The 23,099-nt window shown below is 40.2% G+C and overlaps 1 protein-coding gene and 1 long non-coding RNA gene across 22 annotated transcripts in view; both read left to right on the top strand.

Annotated features, from left to right (window-relative positions):
* svila (supervillin a) overlaps positions 1 to 3,855 on the top strand; it is a 56,058-nt gene extending 52,203 nt beyond the window's left edge. For 18 of the 21 annotated variants that reach the window (XM_081697122.1, XM_081697125.1, XM_081697124.1 and 15 more), the window contains 5 exons: positions 1 to 144; positions 486 to 607; positions 777 to 932; positions 1,442 to 1,462; positions 2,957 to 3,855. In XM_081697122.1, coding sequence (XP_081553248.1) covers positions 1 to 144; positions 486 to 607; positions 777 to 932; positions 1,442 to 1,462; positions 2,957 to 3,043 — 530 coding nt within the window. In that variant the 3' untranslated portion in view covers positions 3,044 to 3,855. Of the gene's footprint in view, positions 145 to 485; positions 608 to 776; positions 933 to 1,401; positions 1,463 to 2,956 lie in introns of all 21 variants that reach the window. The other 3 variants (XM_081697111.1, XM_081697130.1, XM_081697116.1) reach the window with 2 other exon arrangements.
* Positions 3,856 to 8,065: 4,210 nt separating this feature from the next.
* LOC113576441 (uncharacterized) lies at positions 8,066 to 22,406 on the top strand. The gene is made up of 3 exons (XR_003410511.3): positions 8,066 to 9,261; positions 20,477 to 20,567; positions 21,220 to 22,406. It is a non-coding gene; the product is annotated as an uncharacterized LOC113576441 (long non-coding RNA).
* Positions 22,407 to 23,099: the final 693 nt, after the last annotated feature.

Genomic DNA, 23,099 nt, shown 5'->3' on the forward strand with positions numbered 1-23,099 from the left:
CTCTTTTTTTGGTGGATAATCACCATGAGGTGTACCTGTGGCAGGGATGGTGGCCTCAGGCCAGTGATAACACAGGCTCCGCCCGCATCCGATGGGACTCGGACAGGAAGTGCGCCATGGAAACTGTGCTCCAGTACTGCCGAGGTAACACCAATCAATAAAGCTTGTTAATGCAAAAAAAAAAACCCCAAAAAAAACTTTCTAATAATGTAATTAATAAATGTAAAACCTTGACACCAATATGGCTCTCTTGTTTGTTCGTTCATTCATTCATTCTTTCCTGTGCTCTCTTGTTGATCAGATTTATGAGTAAAAAGGGATGACTCTAAAACAGAAGTGTAGAGTTCTTTAATACTTTGCCTCTGCAGTAGACATTTTTACAGATTTGGTCAAAACTCATCTGAATACTTATCTGTACTGTCTCCTGTCTCACTACAATAAATTTTTTTTATAAACGACGTGTGTGTGTGTGTCTTCTCATACAGAGAAGAATGAGAAGAAGCCTCCAAAAGCTTACCTGATTCATGCCGGACTGGAGCCCCTCACCTTCACAAACATGTTTCCCTGCTGGGAACACAGAGAGGATATCGCTGAGATCACAGAGAAGGTTGTACTTACACATACACACAGTGACATACAACTGCACAACCATACACACAATTCCAAAGTGCCAAAATTTATATGAACCAAGACAAGCACAAAGTTTGGATGGGTGTGGATGGATTGATGGATGAATGACCAGAGACCATTTCTCTATACCCTATCCTGTATTGTAGGAGGCAGAAGTATGTAATCAGATCATTCTCGTGGAGGACGTCTTGACCAGACTTTGTAAGACCACATATCCCCTGTCTGAACTTATGGACAGGCCCCTCCCAGAAGGTGTCGACCCTCTGCGCCTTGAGACGTATCTGTCAGATGAAGACTTTGAGGTGAGTTATTAACTTCTGATTAAACACTTGTTGCTTAAGTTAAAAAGAAAGGATGTTGTTTGCAATAACTGCCTGTTTCTGGTTCTGAATTGTGCTGTAGACTTCATCAGGGGTAAAACACTGTTACTTCTGTGTGGTACATTTTGAAACCGATGCCTGCGTTCTAAAACCTGTGTACACAGCATGTCCCTTTGCTTCACTTTCTCTCTCTTGCTGTCTGTCTCTCATCTCTTTTGCTTTTTCTCTCAATCTTGCTATTTCTCTCTCATGCTCCCTTTCTCTCACTCGCTCCATCTTTCTCTCACTTTTCACTTTCTTTTGCTCTAATTTTTTCTTTCTCCCCTCGCCCTTATTTTGTAAATTGTCTCGTCGTCTTGCTCCTTCTTCCTACCCCTCTTGTCTGAAGTCTCCGTAACATCTCTTATTTGTGTCTCATTCTGTCTATCTTCTTTCTCCTGTGGTGGAATAGTCTTGCATCTGACAGAGGTTAAATTTTCCTTTCACTTCAGGGTGTGGGGGCCTATGGGAAGGTGAGTTCTTAAAGAACCCCGGTGTTCTCCCCACATCCACAAAATCCTTACGTTTGGAATTGATCACCCAGAATTCCTTTTTGCTTGTATTGCATCCCTCACCAGATTGTGCTTTCTCTGTAAACTGGGTGTGTAAGTCACCTAGCACAAATTATTAACTCACTTTTTTCCATGCATGTGTTTTTCATATTAATTTATTAATTGCTTTTTTTTTTTTTTTTTTGAGTGCCTTTAATACTTTGAATTTATTGCCCTTGAATCAACCTTTTCTACTAAGGTCACAGTTGATTATTATAACCTTTTAGATTTTGAATATTATGCTTTTAATTTGGATTGAGTCTTTTTAATTAATTTTTAATTTTAATTTTGATGTAGTACATCACCACAAATTGTTTATAGCTTAATTTAAAAGTTTAATAAAAATAAAAGTACTTGTGAGGAAGCTCAACAGGTACAGTTGTAGATGTCTCATCTGCCCTGGTCTCATATGATTTGTCTTAATTTAGTTTTATGGCATAAAAATTCTGTGCAAAAGTGGGATGAAATAGAGTGGATTTTTTTTGCTTTTACTAAAATGACTGAATGATGTGATTAAAATTTGACTGGGTACTGAAATGATTAAAACTAAATAATGTGGGAGCTCTATTCTTGTGGAAAAAGACTGGGTTGATCATTTCTAGCCAAACCATTCAAATGGTACGTAATCTACATAATCTAAATGTATAACAAACCACCCTTGCAAAACCTAAAACATTCAACATGATGATTAAACCAGATGGACTAATATTTCAAACCAAAATGACAACAGTAATGAACTATTTACAAGTGCAATAGTAAATGGATCAGTCAACAAAGGATGTATTTTCCTAACATACCAATGTACCAGTTATACCATGTCCTAATAAAAGCCTGTAAACTGTGACTGTAATGTCCAAACTAATAAACTTTATCTAACTGACCACAATACCACAAGCCTTGGTACTATGCCAGTTTGAAGTGTAACCCTTTCTGCACACGAGAGAGAAAAATGCATTGTTCATACATTAGTCTTGCTTTTTATATGCCAAAAAGGTCATGAGCTATACCAATTTCCAACATCATTATAGAAACTATATTGGAGAAGCAGAACTCCACAAATGCTGTTATTTTCCCACAGATTCTGTTTTCCTCATTTTGGCATAATTAGAAAGAAACACTTTGTACTAGCACCAAGATCAGCATCTTCACAACTCCCTGATCAATGATTGGGTGCAAGGAGTTTCTTTCATTATAGTTGCATAATAAATCAATACAGTAGGTTTTTAAAACTTTTATTGTCGACTAACCAAAATTTTAACGATCCACCTAAGCACATTTTCTCACACAGTAATTTCAAAAGCAGTTTGCCTAGTTTTGCACTATTGGCAGTCAGGATCTCATAATCAGGATCTCATAAAAGGGGTGTGTTGGTGTTGATGTGTTGCAGTTTTACAGCACTTTGTGTCTCTTTTACAGAAAGCCTTGGAGATGACCAGGAGTGAGTATGAGGTGCTGCCGGGATGGAAGCAGGTGAACATGAAGAAAGCCAAAGGATTGTTCTAGAAGCATTCGGAGTCACACATGCAGTGATGTTCGTGGTGGTACAGGGGGCGTGAGAAGGCGCGCACACACATGGCGACAGATTATACTCCCTTTCTACCTGGACCCTCTGAAGCACAGGGGTGAATTTACTCCTGTGAGGGAGCAGTAAGAAGAAGATCAAGATGTGGATGTTAAGGAATGGCAGAGGTTTACCAGCCTCTTGTAACATATATCATCTTTTTCTCCTTGATCTGTTTTCATCATATGTCTCATACTTTTGAGTGAATTGTGGAAACCAGTGTTTCCTTGATGGAGCTTTTGTATCTTTCAGTTTTTTTTTTTTTCAGTTCAGACATCCATTCCGCTCAACAGCCCTGCAGCCAGCTGGCCCCCTCTGCAAACAGAAGAACCATACTTCCTTGCAGGCTTGCTTTGGACATAATTGCCTGTAATAATTTGTCCTTGTAGAAAGACATTACAGGGACTAAGCAGGAATAAGTGTACAGTTAGAAATCTGAAGTGTTGTACTAATGATAATGGTCCCAGTCTGCACGTCTTCGTGCCATAACAAATTGTGTGTGTGTGCGCATGTTGGGGTGGGGGTGGGTGTGTGTGGGGGTGTGTGTGTTTTGTCTTTGTCTGTATGGTAAATGTGGGTTTGGTTTTATTAGCATGAATTTAAAGAAGATTGGTGAAGAAGAGCTCAGATTCTACAGTGTATAGTGCCTTTGCGTTCATGTACAGTTTATATAATGAAATATTATAGTCTGAAGTTTTAAGACTTTTGTGAATATATAAATAACACTAGAGGGAAATAAACAGTGAACAGTGTATATCTGCCATACCTATTGTGTTATATTCTGTAACCTCCTTAAATGTGTGGTCACTTGGTGTTTGAAACAGACACTATCAGAGGCCAGGTCAAAGCAGGACCCAGCATGTTTAGTCAAGTTAAGATGTCCTCTTAATTTCAGATGATGGGATGTAATCTTCTCACATGTGTATTCCACCCGAGTGTGTATGAATGCTCTTGCACTGTGAACTTGTACAGTTCGTATTATACTTTTGCAGAATAAGCACTTCTGCGAAAACATTTTATCAAGAGGAACTTTTCCTTCCACTCTTATAGACTAGTCCAAGTTTTCGCTCACATGTGTAACTTTGTAAGGATCATTAGACTGGTAAACCACTCTTTTATAATACACTTGGAAGTGTTTTGGTATTGTTAGTTTGAGGCACTAGGAAAAAAATTGTTCAAAAGAACGTGGTTTAATGTTCATACATTTGGCTTTGTGTCGGTCATACTGTATCTAGAAGAATACAGGTAAGAAAAAAAGCTTTTATACTTGACCCCCAAAGCTCAAATGACCTTTAGATTTCAGCACAGAAACTTTTCGTTTGTTTAGATTAAAATGGAAAAGAATGTCGTGTAGATGAGGAGGGGGGGAAAATGAGCACACACTCCTATTCTAAAGAAACTGATGCTTGGTGAGTGTGCGATGAGATGCAACAATGTGAAAATAATCCAACACTTGCATGTCATCGTCTCATACATGGAGCAAAAGAGAGCATTGAATAGTATGTTTTTTGTTGGGGTTTTTTTCCATTATTGCAGTAAATGGAAATTAAGGAATTTCTTTGCACTGCAGTATAAAGTGAAGTGTAAAAGATGGCCTCAGGCAGAGAACTGTCCCACCTGGCAGGTGAGTTTCTGTTCTGATCTGTTTACACTGATATTTTTCCATTTATCCTCTGATCTTTTGTGGAATTTGAGACTTCAAGCAACTTCCTAATAACTTTATAGCATAATTTGCATTTCATTGCTCTACATGGTGTGAAAAGGAAAATGTAAACACAGCACCATGTCCATATATTTCTGTGTTGGCACTGGGATGTAGTAGTAGGAAATTAGATTTTCATGGTTACTTGAATGACTGAGAATTCCACACACCTTTCAGAGCTGAGTCTAGTTCTGAGTGTGCCCTGTGGTTCTGACAAGAGTTAAACTGCAAACACCATCCTTGTCAAATATGCATTTAACTGTGGCATTTCTGGGAGAAGGATCACAGTGGTGGACTCACATTGCCAGTGGTCCACTTTACCACTGATCGACACATCACACAGGAATTCTGCTGTGTGCTTGCGTGATCCTGGCTGTGGAGCCATAGTCATTGGTGAGGTGAAGGTCACAAAGGGAATGGCTAATTAGTGATATCCTGTAATACCTTTTAGAGACTGATTTAAATAAACTCTGCTTGATCCTTGGCTTACATATTGGGACAGTGAACACACAGTAACATATTGAATATATATTTACTTTGTCTTAAAGACTTTATTAGCTGTTTGAAGAACTATGTTTTCAAATTAAGTGCAGAACTTAACTGCCAATAATTATCTAATCATAAATGAACTGAAGATTGAATTGTTCCTGTTTGTACTGATTAAGCATGCTAAGAATTGTGAATTCTTTTCAGCCAGTATGCATTAACATTTAAGTTTTTATGGCCAAAATACCTATAATTGAAAATATATATCATTGAAAATGATGATAATTTTCATGCAATTATGAAGCACTATAACGTTTGTAACTAAATTCAAGCCAAGCACTGTATGTGACTTCAGTGGACCAGCAGAGTCAAAGAGCAGGAACATGAACATGCTTCATAAACAAAAATAAGAGATGTATATTGTTGTTAATGATTTTATAATACCTTTTACTGAGGCTTGCCTTAGGTCTTAACCTACAGGGAGTGAATGAGCCTACAGTGCTATGGGTTTATCTGTTCCAGAGTCTGACCTGCTCTGCTGGAGGCTGGTGACTGAGGTTTAGGCCTGAGGCTCATACAAAGATTGCGCAATATTGTTGATCTTTTTGAGCTAATACATGGCCTGATAGGTCAATATATAGAATTAGAAGAAACTGGGGGGGGTGGGGGGGGAAGTATTTGTTAGAAAAAAAAGGCGTGTTATTTTGTCCCTAAGATTTGTAATTTACCTCATATTTAATTTTTAGTGTCTTTCACAATATGTACAGAGATATTTGTGTACTTTTATTATTTGTGTGCAATCCAAACTCATGACCAGCAGGGGGCGATATACTACTGACAATAAGATTAATCATAAGCTCTGTTGCTCTCAAGAAAGCTCTTCTTGAGTTGTGTTCTTGAGTTGTGTTCTTGAGTTGAACCTGAGTCAAAAATCAATACTTTTCCCCCATTTTAAATGCATGCACATATTTATTTACCATTTTACCACTTTTCTTGGTACAAAAATTGGGATATTATAAACATAATTTTAACTAATTCTGAAACAGAAATTAACAACTCATCTGAATAATTGTTATAGAGTGCTGTCGGCAAAAAGCAAGATGGTCCCCCACACACGTTTTGTCCCTTCCACCCCCCCACAGTTTTGTGAGCTTGTTTTGATGCTTTTTAAAGGTCAAATGTTTATGTAGGTGGCATGTGTCATTTTGACATGGGGAAACATTTTAATGGCAGTCAGTGACTGCTGTTTTGTTTGAAACTGAAACCAATGTGTGAGAATACTTACACAGATATGAATAGACTGTGATCTTTAGAGTGATGGAGGGTTACACCACCAAGTTAGACATTAAAAGGATTATGTAAACCAGGTTCAAGTGTAATGTAAAGGTGGGGAAAAAATTAATCTTTAAATGGCTATCCAGATTATTCAGTTTAATGGCTAAGATTAAACATTTGAGTTAATTTTGAGTACCTTCCAGTCTACTGTTTTCACAGCAACACATGCTTATCATGTTTGCCAGCTTGAAAATCTGCTTTGTAATATTTCTAAATCAAAGTATGTTCTCAGAGCCTCTCTCTCTCTCTCTCTCTCTCTTTTTCTTTCTTTCAGGAATTTTTCTCAGGACATTTCTTCTCTGAGACAAACATTTATATAAACCATGTATTTATAATAATATAATGCTAATGTAATTGGTAGCCTAATAAGATTGGTGTGGGGACCTTTTTTTTTAAAAAAAAAAAGTTCATTTCTTAAGGCGTTCTTCATACCATCTCCCTCCTTTCTTTTGCACTCTCCCAGTATCCTAACACATCCAGCACTGTGCTGTTCCCTCAGAGAAGGAAATTGGGCTTCATCATGTGCAGGGAGACTGCAATAATATTCAAAGGCCCTCCAGTGCATCATGTGGGAGGGGTGTGTCCATTTGTTTTCACATCTTGACTTTCTCCCTCACGTGTTGTCAGAAGCAGCAGATTTGAAGAGGTATGCTAAATGAGAGTGTGGAGCCTCCCTTCACAATGACAGCTTCCTCCTTCTCCTCCTCCACATAATATCCCTCTTCCCTGTTGGTTTGCTGTGTGGCTGTGTGAGTGCATACGTAATTTGTTTGAGAGGGATGGTAGGGGAGAGGAGTGCCTTATCCAGGCCCAGTTTTGCACGCCGACTGCTGGACCACTTGCGGTCGTGGCCGTACAGATGCTAAGGGCTCCTCCCTGCAGCTTCTCCACTGTCCTTACTGAGAAGGATGAAGACGGCAGAGGACAGCCAGCACCTTTCTCACTGCTCTGGCATCCTCTAGACACAGCCCTGAAGCAGCTGGACATCACAGAGTGGGACACGGAGCCAGAGATGCACATCAGTAGAAGCTTGGTGAGAACGTCAACACAACGCTCCTCTCTTCCCACCTCTACTTCTTAGCAGTCTGTGCTGAAGGTGCACAGGTATTTGGCAAAAACATGGTGCAGATTGTCCTTTAGGTTAATGTTGGAGGAGTTTAAAAGGCCTACCTTGATAGATTTTTTTATTTTTTAGATGACTGCCCTCACAGGTTAATTACAAGATATTTATGTGGGGTGGGTTTTTATATATATATATATATATATATATATATATATATTTTAATTTTTTGGGGTTTGTCTCGTCCAACACCATTTTCAGGGCAATACAGCCTCTGAGTCATAAAGGAGAAATTACTAATAAATTTTAATACTAGTTAATGATTCTGGTTACCAGTGTTCACACAAATAAAAATGTTCAGTTATATTTCCTACAAATGTCCTAAACTGTTCCTAATATATTCAGCCCTTCCAATAATCGTCATAATGATGAGGAAAAACTAATGATATATTCAAAACTACCTATGCAGAGCCATCTTCAGACCAGTAAGTATAGGAGATCATGTATCTGATAAAGGGAGTCTAGCTGACACCAACGGGAAAGCACTGAGGTGCAGGTCCTGTCTTCCAAGCTGCTGTTCTATTATCCTGCTGGGGCTGTGTCTGTTTGGGATTAATTATTATATTATACAGGTAGTAATTAGAATATCAGACAATATTTACCCTCACCATATGGCATGTATACACAGGGAGGGCACCTTTCTGCTCTCCAGCAGGAAGGGTGAGCAGGCGAGCGTTTGGCAGGTATCTCTCTAATGCTCTTAGCCATCTGCCAATCTCCGGCACGCTCCCCACAAGAACATAATGTTTTTGATTACTGTGTTAATTTCAGCCCAGTCTGCCTATGTGGAAACCCTGCAATCTCTGGCATCCCAGCTAGCAGGCTTGGCGAGGAGCCACCACAGTGCTCTTCGCCTGCGCAGGGTTGAATGCATGTGTGGATTAAGCCATAGGTGTGAATTGTGACAGAACAATAGCATTCAGATAGCTGCTCTGCACTGGCATTGGTGTGTGTGGCTCCTCAGCTGTTTCTGGATGGGTGAGCATGTACCCCTGCGCCGCTCTGGATGTTCTTCTGGTGGAGCTAGAAAATGATTCCTCCTTCTCTTTTTGCTCTTTCATTCTTTCCTTCTCCTGCTTGCTTCCTTTCTTGTTTACTTTGTTGATTGCTTGCTTGATGTATTTTCTCTCTCTAACAGTTTTTCCATGCCATTGCCACATTTTCTTGCTCTCGTTCTCTCTTCTGGAAAAGCTTGTGCTCATCTTTTCCTGCCCAAATACAGAGGGACCTGTGGAAAAGGACTATGAACTGAAATGATTTATAGGAAAGAGATTTTACTCCTGCTGTATTAGGTCTCCCTGTTCTTTTTTTCCTCTCATGTTCACTCGCTGTGGTTTTCAGCTGCCTGTATTAGCCCAGCTTTCTCTAATTGCTGGGTGAGTCCACTAATGCCCTGCTGGATTTGAATGGTTTGAGTTTTGGCAGCTACCATTCCCCCTGTCCTCTATAGCCTTCACTGTGTGTTTCCAGGGGAAAACCAGCTGCAGCATTGAAGATGTGTGAAGAATCTTCACAAGGTAAATAATAGGCAGAGCAAGAAAAAATATTGTAGAATGGTTTGTTTAAAATGGTCTATTTTGTAAAATTTATACAGTAAAATCAAAAAGATCCAGGACCACTGTGCAATTGTCAGTGTGCACCATCACTATGAAGTGTTTACTCAATATTTGACCAGTAACACTATAATCCTGCAGTAGTATTATGCAGTATGTAAAGAGGGCTCCAACAGCTGTGTGCGTGCGTGCGTGCATGTTTCCTCTGGACTCCTGCACTCAGCCTGCCCACTCATGTTCTAGCCATCTGGAATCATTAGTAGACCTGATTAACTAATTAACTAGCAGTATACACAACACTTTGTTTAGAACTTACCTATTTTCACCTATTTGTTTTCACACTTCTACACTATCTATCTATCTGTCTGTCTGTCTGTCTCTTTCTCTCTCTTTCATTGACCCTTAAACTCTTAAACCAACAACTGCATCATGCTTAATACAGACTAGTACATGTGTACTAGTTTAGCCAGACTTGGTTATTGATGGCTGTTGATGTCATTGTTCCACAATTGTTGTTTTTTTATTTGAAGTTGTGAGGAAAACATCTGTGCCAGCAAGTAATCATTTACTGTTAGAGTGACTAATATATCCGGCTGTGTGTCTGTGTTGGGGAAAGTGGTCAGGTGTAGCTGTTTAGATGAGCGAATAGGGAGACGAGCAGAAATACAATGCTCTGTAACCAGGTGGAAGCTGAGATTCAGATGTGGTCAATTCTCAGTAAGCTCTCCACGGAGCAGCCAAAGCCAAGGAAGCCAAAGCAACTCTCCCAACTCAGGTTTACAGTTCCAAGACTGCTCACATTCCGGCTCCAAAATCGGACCTGCTGGTGATTTACAAAATTTTCAGAGCAGAGCCTTGCTTGTTAAAAAACAAAAAAAACCAAAAAAAACCAAACAAACAAAAAACCGTGTGAGCGAGAAATGTCTTCCTTCACAAGACTTCAAATTTACACTAATGTGACAAAAGCTTGCTTTTTATTTTTATTTATGCTGGTGGGTGAGTGCAGAACTTAACATCTGGCCCCTGTCGGCTAGCCTAATTAGAGTTTAATAAATGAGGCTAATGAGGTCTTGTCTTGGCCTAAACTAAGTCAGATTACTGTTAGTGAGAGGTGCTGTCAGAAGAGCCTGTGCACAGCCACGTGCTTACTGCAGTGTCACCAGCATATTAGTACAGGCTGAGAGAGCAGTCAAAGCTTATAGCTAACGGCAATGCAGGTCAAGATTTTTCATTTTTTTAATGTGAATTTTTATGTTTAACATCACATTCTCTCCTCTCATCAGTGATTTTTTTTTTTTTTTTTCCCCTTGTCCCAAGCCTCTGGTGCATAAATACATACAAAAGCTATAAACTCCCAAAATCCATAAAAATGATTAAAGTGCCTATTTTGGTTAAATCAGTGCCTGCCCACAACTGTGTTTGATTTTCTATCTAAACCAGAACCATGTGACATTCTGCATAGACTTCCAGGTACACACACGCTTGCGCGCGCACACACACACACACACACGCGGGCACAAACACACACACACTTCTCCTGGGGGCAGGAAATGAAAACCAGGATGTAAGAAGGTATAAAAATGGATTTTGGACATCACCATGTGTATATAAATGCTTTCTTATATTCACCATGATATGTACTTGGGTGGTGCACTCTACATTTTCAGAAGAGTGCTCTGTTATGAAATATTATGAATACTGTGGAAACTGGTTAGATTTGTGAGGATTCTTTTCTTTTTCTGTCCTCCCAGCTTGGCCTGACTGCATGTTTTAATTTGTCTGCCAGATAGCCAACTGTAGTGGTGCATATGTGCGAGATCTCTGACATAATAATCACATGGCTGTTGAAATGGCCTCCAGGATTCACCAGCTCCCTTGTATGGAATCTCAATTCTTCTACAAAAAAAAAATAATAATAATAATAATAATTTAACCAAAATTAAATTAGTCATGTTTTCCAATTTTAGTATACCCTGGATCTGGTCTTCCCTTAGTCACTATAACTTCATGTCTCCATATCATGTCTGCATGACTCCGTATTATAATACTGCAAATGTACATATTTAGATGTACATAGTTGGAAGCTTGTGTAGACCCTAGACTGTACCGTGGTCTGAACACCCAGATCATTCCTTCAGCTACTTTGCATAGGTTTCAACGTTGGGGTTCATCGTCCTCTGCCAAAGCTCTTGTGGGGGAGAACTATTGTTGCTCTGGTTTCGTGTGTATGTACATGTTCAGTGTTTACACTCCTCAGAGAAAGCGCTGTCTGTGTGAGTACTAACGTATCAAACATGCATTCTAATGTGTTATGTGCAACATCCATTAGTGCTCAGGACTGAATTCTTGTGTGTACTGCTTTCTAATATAGCTTCATTTATATTACAATTAAAAGGGTAAGAAGCCAAACTTTTAGTTACATTCCTTTAGTTACACAGGTTCAGTCTATGCAGCAACATATTCCACACAAACCCCACTGCCTAACAGGGCCAGCTGTCAATCACAAGCTGCTCCTCTGGATGTAAGAATTCACAAGGGGCTTAGTGGAATACTGCTGTAGAAAAACTACAGGTTCAGTTTTCTCTGGCACAGAGGAGAGTACATGTTGAAACAAAAAAGAGAAACCACACAAATATTATCTCCCTTTGCTAGAGAGTGCTTCAGGTATGAGAGCAGTGGAGGGGAGAGGTTATACTCATGGCAGGACACACCTGCTGGCAAGGCATTTGATTCCACCCTGCTGCAGCATCGGTACACCGCAGTGTGGAAGGAAAAACAAAGAGGGGTGATTTTGAGAACGCAGCTTCAATAAAAGTATGCATGGTAGTTCCCTGTCTTGCAAAGGGAAGTCTTGATATGTACAGTTGAATGCAAAATATATGGTGATGGACAACTGCCATGTTATTCTTGGCACCTTGTCAAAGACAAAAGTGGGGGTGGAAAGTTTGGCCGCCCTTTGGTCCAGTTACAGTCTATGCAGGACAGAAAGTGTCCTTCAGCATTCTCTCCCACAGAGGAGGACAGCAAAGTGACGTGAGACGCCACTGGATGATGGCAATCAGAATGTTAGGTGAACTTCCACAATAGATTAATTAAATAGAGGGTTCTAAAAAAACAAAACTGATACAGTGCATTGAAGGCATGGAATAATGCAGCCGGCTAAGTCATTTAGAGTTGTGGAATACTGCGACTATGACGTCAGAGTGACCACTTCTCTCACCTCTTGTACCAGTGTCCAGGGCAAAGAAATAAGAAGGGTGAGCCCATGCTGTTTTCTTGACATGCCCAGTAGGAGGCACTCTTGCCTGCAGTAGATCTCTCTCTCTCTCTCTCTGCATCCCTGCGTCTCTCACAGAGGGGTGGACAAACAGATCCCTCACTACAGGGGTGTCTTATGAGCATCCAGAGGAGGTCAGGAATAGATTTATGTAAAAGCGAGACAACAGAGAGAATGCACCAATGGAATAAAACCTATAAGTGTACACAGGTCAGAAATGTGTTTGTGTTTGAAACATGCACAGACTCACTGCTGCTGTGACTCTGGGGCACTGTGACTCAGATGCTCAAGCAAAAGCAAAAGGCCAAAGTCAAGTGTTTTGAGTATTCATGTGAAGTGAAAGATGTAAAGTAGAAAGGGAAAGAGCAATAGTAAAGACCACTGCCCCAGTCTTACACCAGGCTGTTGCCAGAAGTGCCTCATTAGTCTCGCAGAGTCCTACACATGAATGGAGCCTGCCTACCGCACAGGGGGAGACGCAGTGACTGGGTTTCAAAAGACTGATCACAACTCACTGGAAATTGGGTGTCATTGGTATGTTAATAGACCCTGCTTATGGGAGTGTTCAGTAGAGTATGTCAAAGGGAACATGCCTTCGGAAATCTTGAGGTAAGTGGGGAAAACTCTAGAGCTGTATCAGAGAAGCAGGGAGCTGCCTGACTGTTTAGGGGGCTACTGCCTTGCTTTGCACCACACCACTCTACTGTAACTGTCCATTAGGATTCATTACACAACACCAGGCCAGGTCGAAGCTTTTGACCCTCTGCAAAGAGAGATGAGAGGGCGTGTAATTCGCATCAGGTCTTCCTTGATTGGTAGCATGTGTTGGCTAGTGGTGAGTTGGGGTTCACTCAACCAGAGCCCTGCTTTGAGTCTTCCGCAGTGCCAGGGTGGGGAGTGCTGAACGATGGGTTGACGGACTGAAGATTAGGGGTTTTCTGATTTGTTAGCGTGCAGATGGAGAAAGGGGGGGAAAAGTGGTCCTATAAAATGAATGTGATTTTTCGAGATTTGTTTATGCTTGGGTAATTACTAAAAAACGGTGCACATGCAAATGAAACAATGATTGTGTCCGTGTGTGTTTTTCTTATTCTCTGCAATTTGCAGTCAAGTGCATTTGATTAATCTGCAAAGCAGACTGCTCAGACCTAGGTGTGTGCACGTATGAAGAGATGAACAGATGTTCCTCTCGCTTTTATGCAGCCACAGCTACAGTGCCCAGTGTCACACCGTAAGGCTGTAACAATCCAGGAACGAGTTGACATACTGTCATGGCGAGTGTGTGATTTCACATAATTTACAAGTAATTTCAATTAGATTATTCTTATCGTTAAATTATGAAAAAAGTAGTGCATTGCATACCGCTTATGAATCTGGAAAGGGAAATATTACCGGTATCCAGGTTGTTAATTTCATAGGTTTCTATAGTTAAGCATGAGTTGCAGTCCAATATAGATAATCTGAGGGAAAAAAACATCATATTAAGTGCTGGCCTATGTGGGTGTGAGAGAGGGTTTTGATTTTGTACATAGATAAATCTCACAATGGATAACCAATTATCTCTGTCATTGTCAAGTTTCTCACAGTGCCTTTTAGTGAGACAGATGATCACTAGAACAGATTTAAACCTGAACGATAAAAACACGCTTAATTGCAAACCTTGAAAGCAGCTATTGTGGGCGCCTCCCTCAGAAAGAAAAATAGACTTGGGTATTATTTCCATTTAATACAATGTGCCAAATCGCAGAAATGTGCTTTCAATTTCCCTCCTGTGGAACTCTGAAACAGATGGGGGCATCTTCCCCAGCCAAGCCCGCTCTCCTTCACCGAATCCGGCCGCCACATCACTGGTTTCCCCCTGTTCCACAGCATATGTGTGGCCTTGGAGGTGTGAAGTCAGCAGTTGCCCAAAAACTAGCAGCTGCATTTGACATTAATAACCTCTTGTGTACCTGAGTGTGTTGAGCAATAGTTTTTTCTGTAATTTACATTGTCCCTTTCGGTCTCTTTCACATGCTCACACAGGCATGCATGCACATGGGCTCTTGTAATATGCTACAAACGCAATCATGCTTTTCTTCCAGAATCTTGTATTTCTCTCATTCCTAGCTGAGTCATGCCACTGGGAGAGATTGCGCCCCAGTGTTCAGGTGCAGCAGCTGCCAGGCCTCTGCCATTCCTGTGACTCTATCATAATTAAGCAGGCCAGCTCTGTTAAACAGCTTAAGCAGAACTGGGAGTATCTCGGCACAGCAGAAATACTAAAGGCAAAAGAAGTTCTGAGTAGCATATATGATGAAGAGGCAGTTGGATGTCGCTGAGAACAGAAGTTAATGACTGGAACAATTTCATTTTTCTTCTCACCTTTTTGGTACTTGCATGTTTTCATGACCTCTGCTTTTATCTCCATTCCTGAAATTTGTACCCTGGTGTATAGGCGAGTCTTTGTTTTAGCTCAGTCCTGTCGCACGTTAGGTGGGGAAAAATCTTGTTAAACATCAAAGGTGTAGGGGGCGTCTTGAGTTTGTGTGGTTGCAGAAACCTTTCAAACAATTACAACTCTGACGTTGAGAGTTCAAACACGTTTATGAAGTCCTGTCTCCAGTCGACTCATCAGATGCCATGAAATCAAGACTGTGATGCATCACAGATGGAACGTGAAACTTGGCGTTGACCAAACGCCGCAGTTTGATGGCCCTGTTCCGAAGGACAAACGTGACATCACGCTTGAAATGGGCAAGACTGCTTGGCGACAGTCTGTTTTCATCAGAATCTGAAGGAGAAATGGGGGGGGAAGGAAAGAATGAAAAGAAACGACAGGTGGGCGCAACAGTTGCTGCTGTCCCTCAGAGTCTGCTGGCCAAGGGCAGAACACCTGTCAGGGTGGGGAGGAGATCATTGGGACTGTTTTGGGTATTGGATATGGTTTAATTCAATTTCAGAAAATGGTCTCGGGGAGTTTACTCTGCGCCATCGTTATTTGGGAGTGTAAAATTGATTTGGCAGTTGCCACTATAGCCCAGTGTAGTTTTGTGTGTGTGTGTGTCATTGTCTGCATCTGTGTATGTGAGAGTCCATGTAATATGAATATGTATTACAGCGTATCACAATACATATCGATGTGTTACATGAGCTATGTTGTTTTCTTTTCTTGCCTGCCCTTGGTCTGGACTATTTGTGAGAGTTCACATGGAACTTCAGAGTCATATGGGACGTTACAGGATAGCTGAGCTTCTCATATGGGCCACAGCTGCACATGGCTGTTCTAGTGCCGGTGTGATGTCATCTTTAATGGACGGCCACGTCCACTGGGATATAGGAGAATGGAAGAGGAGGTAAAATGATCTTCCTCATAAATCATGTCCACCTGCTGAATACCTGCCATTTACCAGTGTTAATTTACTTTACATGGCATTTGCACACAATCTTTATTCTGCTATCCCACCCCTTATCTCTTGCAGTTAGTGAAGAATCCATGTATTCTGGCAAAAACATGAATGATGATGATTTAATGGAGCTGACTGAGTCAGGATGGAGGAAAATGCAAGCAAAATACGTTTGCTGCCTCCACCAAGTAATGGCTGATGAGACAAAGGAAGAAGTGCATGACAGATGAGAAGCTGTAGGGAAGGTGAGGGTGTGCATTAGAGCAGGCCACTCTGCATGCTCCGCCCCCTTCTCTCGCTCAGGCTGAAGGAGATCTCCACCAGGGATGTAAGGTGAGCTAGTGAGGCAGATGTAGGGCTGAAAGGGTCAAGGTGTGTGTGTGGGTGGGGGTGGCTGTGTGCGAGTGTGTGTTTGTGTTTGTGAGCTGCGTGTTTTTTTTTTTTTTCCTTTCCTACTTTTATAGGACATTCGCATTTTTTTTTAAATCTATGACCTGTTTTTCTGCTGTTGCTCTGACAACTTGAAATATTTAGATCAGAACTAAGCCTTCATCTAAACTTAGGTGCGAGATCAAAGCAGAGGCTGAATCGGCTGCGGCCTATTTATAGTGGAAATAAACGGAGCTTGCGCTTTCCAAACCAAAGTGGGCACACCATAAAGTGAGTGACACTTGCAAACAATGTGGTGGGGTGACTGACACTTAACAGTTAGCAAACAACCTTAACAGTTTAAAATCAAAATAAAATGCACAAACCTATACTCCTGTGGAGCTAGTGCCTACTGTTGTGGCACATTTCATTCTTTGTCTTGGGTCGTGCCCATAAAAGGCTTTATAAGCGCTTTATGCAGAATGTGAACTCGGTCATTTTGGGAGGGGAAATATGGAACCCAGATGAGTGATTGGATGGTGTGATGAAGGAGTTTATGGTGGTGGTATGAGGAATTAAGAACTGGGACAGGATTGAAGGTTCTCCCTTCACTGGGCTTTATCCCAGGATCAGACCAGGCAGGGAGATGAAAAGGAGGGAATAAAAAAACACACCTTTCCGTGTTTTAAATTAATAACGTCTACAAAATGCTGAGGGTGTGGGTTAAATCTAGACTGTCAAATGGCCAGTCTGCATCCTGAGCGTCTTATTTCTAATTTCCTCCTGACTTTTATTTCCTGGATGTAAATAAAAAGTAGTGAAATTTACATAATTTTGGCTGAAATTAAAATAATTTCCTTGAATTGAATTTGAATTTGCCAAAATCCATCTTTAATTCTTTAATTTTCTTAACCGGGAATACTCTATAGGAATGCAGGAAAAAATACAGGAAAACAAGAATCTTTGCTTACCATGAACAAATATTGGTGGGTTTGGCTGTTGTGAACAATACTATAGCCGTGGCGGAATGCTTGAACTGACACATTAGTTTTTCCTAAAAATCAATAAAATATCAATTACCACAAGTCTCCTATTACCAATAACATGCCCAGAAAAGGGCCTTTCGTATAGAAAAATGTACATTTCTGTAAGAAATGTATTTTGACTATAGACGAAGTGAACGCAAATACAAATGCTTAGCTAGGTCCCTGGTTTCTAGTGGAGCAAGGTCATCTACAGCAGCTCTCAGATCTCCAGGCTTGTGCAAGCTGTTAAAGTTCTTTCCAGGAATGTCCTGCTTTCTCTAAAGATAAACAAAGCACAAACACAGCAATCCTTCTAATTGAGCAAGGTCACCTAAATTCACTCTCCTGATATATTATTGAGCAGATCCATCCTTATTATCTTCTGATACCCAAACATTTCAAAACATTTTCCATAAAATTTTTTTTTTTTTTAAATTCAACAAACCAAACAAGCTGAACATAATATATACAGTGAATATTGTATACCAGCTGTTAACACCTGTGGTTCTAAGGTCAGATGTCACAGCCATAAAGCAGGACCTTTTTTCGGTCATAATTCTGTAAAAGGTATGTTTGGCAGTTTATAGGATGCATAACGTACAAGCCATGTCGAGATTGGTTATGATATCCTGAAATGATCAAATGCTACAGAGAAATTACTATAATAGCACAGACTGGTATTAAATATATTATAAAATATTGTTATATTCTACTTGGAGGCATTATTATAAGTGTTGTTAATACTAAGAATTTCTTTATTTTATATTGAACATACTGCATGTCATATTTTTCAGGCAAGCACACACACAAGTTTTCTCTCACTCTGTGACCCGCTCTTTCTCTCTGCCACATTATTCTAATTCATCAGTGTTTGATGAAATATTTAAAGTGTGTAGCACTTTCGCTGGCATCGTGTGTAAGCCACTCCTGTAATCTCAGATAACGCTCCTTAATTATGCTACAGTTGCTGTGTGTGTGTGTGTGTGTGTGTGTGTGTGTGTGTGTGTGTGTGTGTGTGTGTATATACACAATAGCTCAGAAATCTGAGCATGTAACCCTGAACCCTATAATTCCTCACTACCATCCCTCCCTCCCTGGCTCTCTCACACTCCCTCTCACACAACCAACCCTTTTTTGCAATCTTCTTGCACCTTCTGCACCAACAAATTACATACCCGTTTTAAATCTTCTTTTCTGTGTGCGTGCGTGTGTGTGTGTGCATGAGTAAAAAAGGTAGATGTATTTGCATAGTGGCATGAATTATGTAGGTATCTGTTTAGATATTGCTATAATAATATTGTTGTAATGTTGCCTGATCTATTTTTTTTTTTTTTTAAATATCTCTCATTCTAATCTTTTTACTGTACAATTCAGGGTCCAGAAACTTCTGAGACTCCACCTATTGAGACTTTAACATTCTTTCCATTTAGTGCCACATAATAAGACATTTGCTAAAATGAATGTTTAGTGTCGCATGGATATAAGCAAGCATGAAGGATGGAAGCACCTGCCCAAAAGGGTTGCAAGAAGCTCCTAAGGAATTTCCAATGTGTTTATTTACATTTAGTGGCAATAGAAAGTGAAAAGCGCACATCAGTCACAGGTGAGTTTGAAAAGAATGTTGGGTAAGTCGATGACTGCTGCTGATGTCCCTTGCCAATCTCAGGTAGTCATAAAAATACAAACAAGGTTAACAGCAAAGCTGCGAAGCCCCAGAGACCTCCCACCATACATATAGCTCCTGCCTAGCTGAAGAACTCTCTTCTGCATGCAGTACCCCACTTGTATATCTTTAAATCCCATCCTTAACCCTTATAGATCATACCATTCTTAGGACAGAAAGTTGATGGCAATAAGAGCTGCTCAGAAGATTCAAACCAACCGCCAGCACTCCTCTGAGATTAACACTAGCTTTTCAATTTGTGTTCTCAAAGAATGATTGCACAGCAAAATGTCAGGTTAATTCAAAGTGTTGAATTAACCTTTACATTAACAAAATTATTTAGTTTTTTCAATAAAAGGGGTTTTGGTTTTTTGTTTTGTTGGAATTTGCCTAAAGGTGTGGCTAAGACTTATACATCCTACATTGTAGGATGTATAAGTCATAGAATTGTATCTTATAAATCCTACATGATATTACTGTTCACATTATAGAATTTTCAACACCTGATCTTTAATGCTAGCTTTTTAAGCATGCGTGCCCAGCTCTGTTTCTACTGCACTAATGTTGGTTCCAACCCTAAATGCTATACACACAATCCAGGTTTCTAAATATTAGACTAGGTATAGGAGACTGCCAGATATGATAAACTAGGGCATAAACTTATCAATAGGAGTATGGGAACATGATTTAAAAATCTGATTTAAATTTTTATCCTTTCTAATCAGATTTATTGACCTTTTTAATTTGTTATTTGTTTAGATTATCAATTGGGTGCATACTTTATGGATAAAAAAATCAGACTATAATATTAGCATGCACTAAAGGTACAACTTTGATATTCATATGGACCAGACAATGGAAATTATAAAAGCATGGGAGAAATGGAAGAGAAAAGGCAAGATAAAGTTAGTTCTTCAGCGTTTGATTGTTGAACCTCTCCTGAATCTAGCACATATCTCTTTCTCCTCTTATTCATGTGCTGTTCATGTGCTGCCTGAAACAGTTTATTTACATTATATTTAGGTCATTGGTCCGTGACGATGCCTGTTGTTTTCTATAGTGCACAGGTTAGAAGAGAGAAGAATGAATTGAAATGGCTTGCTCTCCTCAGAGGCATACACTCTGCACCACCCACACTTCCACTAAAGCTCTGTAAGTCTTTGCTGATGGATGGCTGGTTTTGGCAGGCACAGTTCCTTGGTGCTACTTGGTGCCCACAGCAGTGAACCTGCTCTGTCCAGGAGAGCTGGAGAACATTACATCGCACATTAGTTCAGAACAATAGGTCATTTTTATGTGAACTCTCTTAAGTACACACAAACGCACATCTTCAGTTGCTACCTCCCTGGCCTTAGACTTGGTGTAGCTTCAAATTTCAGAAAATTCAGTTGCACCACTGTGAAGTCAATCCTCTTTTGTTGTGAATAATTGTTGTTGTTGTTGTTGTTTCTTTTCATAGACAAATGTCAGTTGCAGAGAGTGAGGTCAACATCTTTTAATACACCAAACTCTAGAGATTCTGAGGTGTGATGCATGCACATTTGACACTTGTAAGTAATTTTTGCCCATGCCATGCACTTCAACAGGACAGCACACATCTGCTAATTTGTGTGCATGCAGTAAACAATTTTAAAGGCTAGGCTACATTTTATGCTGCCTGATGGACAGGAAGGGCCATTGCAACCAATTAGATACCACTGCACCCCATTCCGAACAGTTCCAAATAGCATACAATTCTGGTTACCAGATGTTCTTTTGTTAAATGGAAGCCATCTGGTATGAGATTCCATGACCGTTGATCTGAGATGACAAGCCACCCATGAGTTTATCCATGATACACTCTGATTTAGTTCTTCTAATGTAAGTCAGCATCTGTATAGAAGTAGCAGGAGTTTCAGTTTAACACACTTAATGGTATTGAAACTGAAAATCACACCAATTTATATTGGGACAGGTCAGTTTTAAGTCTACTTCTTGAGATTGAAGGGATGCCATTGAATTATACTGATTAATAGTGTATTTCCCACACTGGCAACTGTTGAATTTTAGTTTTATTTTTGTTCAATTATTTATTTATTTTTTGTTCTCATGTTTATGATTTATATGTACTCAGCTGTTTTGACAAACTGAATTGTGTATTCACCTGCGAGCTTGACATCTTTTCTGCTAACACCTAAACTTGTTTTATTGTTTCTTCACTAGGCCTTGGGGGAGCTCTCTCAATAGTATCGAGTGCTTCAAAATTCCCTGATGGCCATGAGGGTGGACATGCTTGGATCAAGTCCGTTTTGCAGTAGTGCCTCTGGGAAGCGTTTTCAAAACATTTACTCCATCATACTGCATATTTCACTTTCAGACATTTTATATTGGGCTGGCAATCAAATGGCACTGCCATTATGATAATTTTTTTTTTTCCTTGCTCTGGTTAATCATGTCAGAAAATGCCAGACAGTATTACTAGCAGGTTGCCTCCATATTTTAAAATCAGTTAATTCCAACTGTGTGGTCATTTTTTGTTACTTCTGAGTCACATTAGAACAGATCTGACTCTTCTTCCAGTCTACTATGTGCCTTTCCTAACCCCCCCACCTGGGACAGAGCTTTAGTGATGCTCCCCTGCTCAGCTGTGCTCCCCCCACTCCCCATATATTATTAGTGCTGCCCACCCTCACACCCCCACACCTCTTCCCAATCTCCATTCATTTCCTCTTCATCAGCATGGATTTGTCACTTTTCCTGCCTCCCTCTACATGCAGTGCAAAGGAAGAGCATTTCTCCTAAAGCTTTGACGGGATGACTGGGGGAGATGCCAAGCCTGAAAAAAAGTGACTCATTGAAACGAGAGGAGAGAGAGAAATAAATGAGTGTAATTGATTCTGACTGCTGAAGTGGGATCTAGCTCTGCCTGAAGGAGCACTGTTGTCATGGCCTAGCTAGAGCACTCCTGTCTGCGGAAAGGGCTCAGGAGAGAGAGAGAGACGAGATGTATACAAGGGTGATCATGATGAAATGGCTCTTTTAATTCTCTTACCTGTAGACTCTCATTAGTCTTAGAGACTGGAGAAAACAGAGGTGAGGATAAATGGAATGCAGGATGGATGAATCCTAATTGCCACTGTTTGACCATAATCCATTCTTATTTCATATTGATGAAGAGCAATGGGGATAAAAGATTGGTAGGTGAGATGACTGAGGACCATTGTCAGGAGAACAACACTGGCTCCTTTCTGAGCTCCTCTCTCATGCAGTCACCATTTGATGCAAGTTTAATACCGTACCCACCAGTATTAGCAGAACCCATGTAAATATAAGCAAAAATGTTTATCTTGATATCAGACTGAAGATCCAACCATGACTCTAGCTGAACTGTTTGACAGAGGCAGGCAGATTTTTACACACACATCACACATATATCACCAATCATAGTTATCGTCAGGGTCACATTTAGCATATTCTTCATCCTTAACATCATGAACAGTTACTCAGTATGTGGATAATGTAGAATTAGGAGTGGAAGTTCTAGTTCTGGAAGCAGCTGAGAAACTTTTAAGGTCTCTTAAGTTAGGAGCCTTAAAAAAAAGACTTGAAAACACTTGGATTTTGGTTTAGCTATGCCTTGTACACACTTTGTATGTATCCCAATGAAAAGGGGAAAGTGAGAATACACTTTGGGTTTACAAGTGTAAACATGTCCTGTCTCACTCAGTATACACATCTACACACTGGCAAGTCAGGTTACCAACTCCTACAGGTTTCTCTATACCCAGCCATCGGTAGAACTGAAGGGTTGGGCGTTTACAGAGTTCTCTATGCCCAGCTATAGGTGAAACCAATGAGGTAAAATATTTAAACCTGCTTCTGGTCTTCACTACCAAAAAGCTCTATTTTTGTTTCAGTGGTGCTTATGTTTGTGGTTTGATGGCAGCCTAGACTTTCTACTTGCAAGCATTCCAATTAGTTTGCTTCAAACTAATAATAGGATAGATGAAACAGCCAACTCCCAGACTTTCCTTCATTTATATATTTACATTTATGGCAATTAGCTGATGCACTCAGTAATAATTGTAAAAAAAGCAACTTGA

Source organism: Electrophorus electricus, chromosome 15 (genome assembly GCF_041902795.1).
Source record: "Electrophorus electricus isolate QZ-2024a chromosome 15, ASM4190279v1, whole genome shotgun sequence".
Taxonomy (NCBI): Eukaryota; Metazoa; Chordata; class Actinopteri; order Gymnotiformes; family Gymnotidae; genus Electrophorus; species Electrophorus electricus.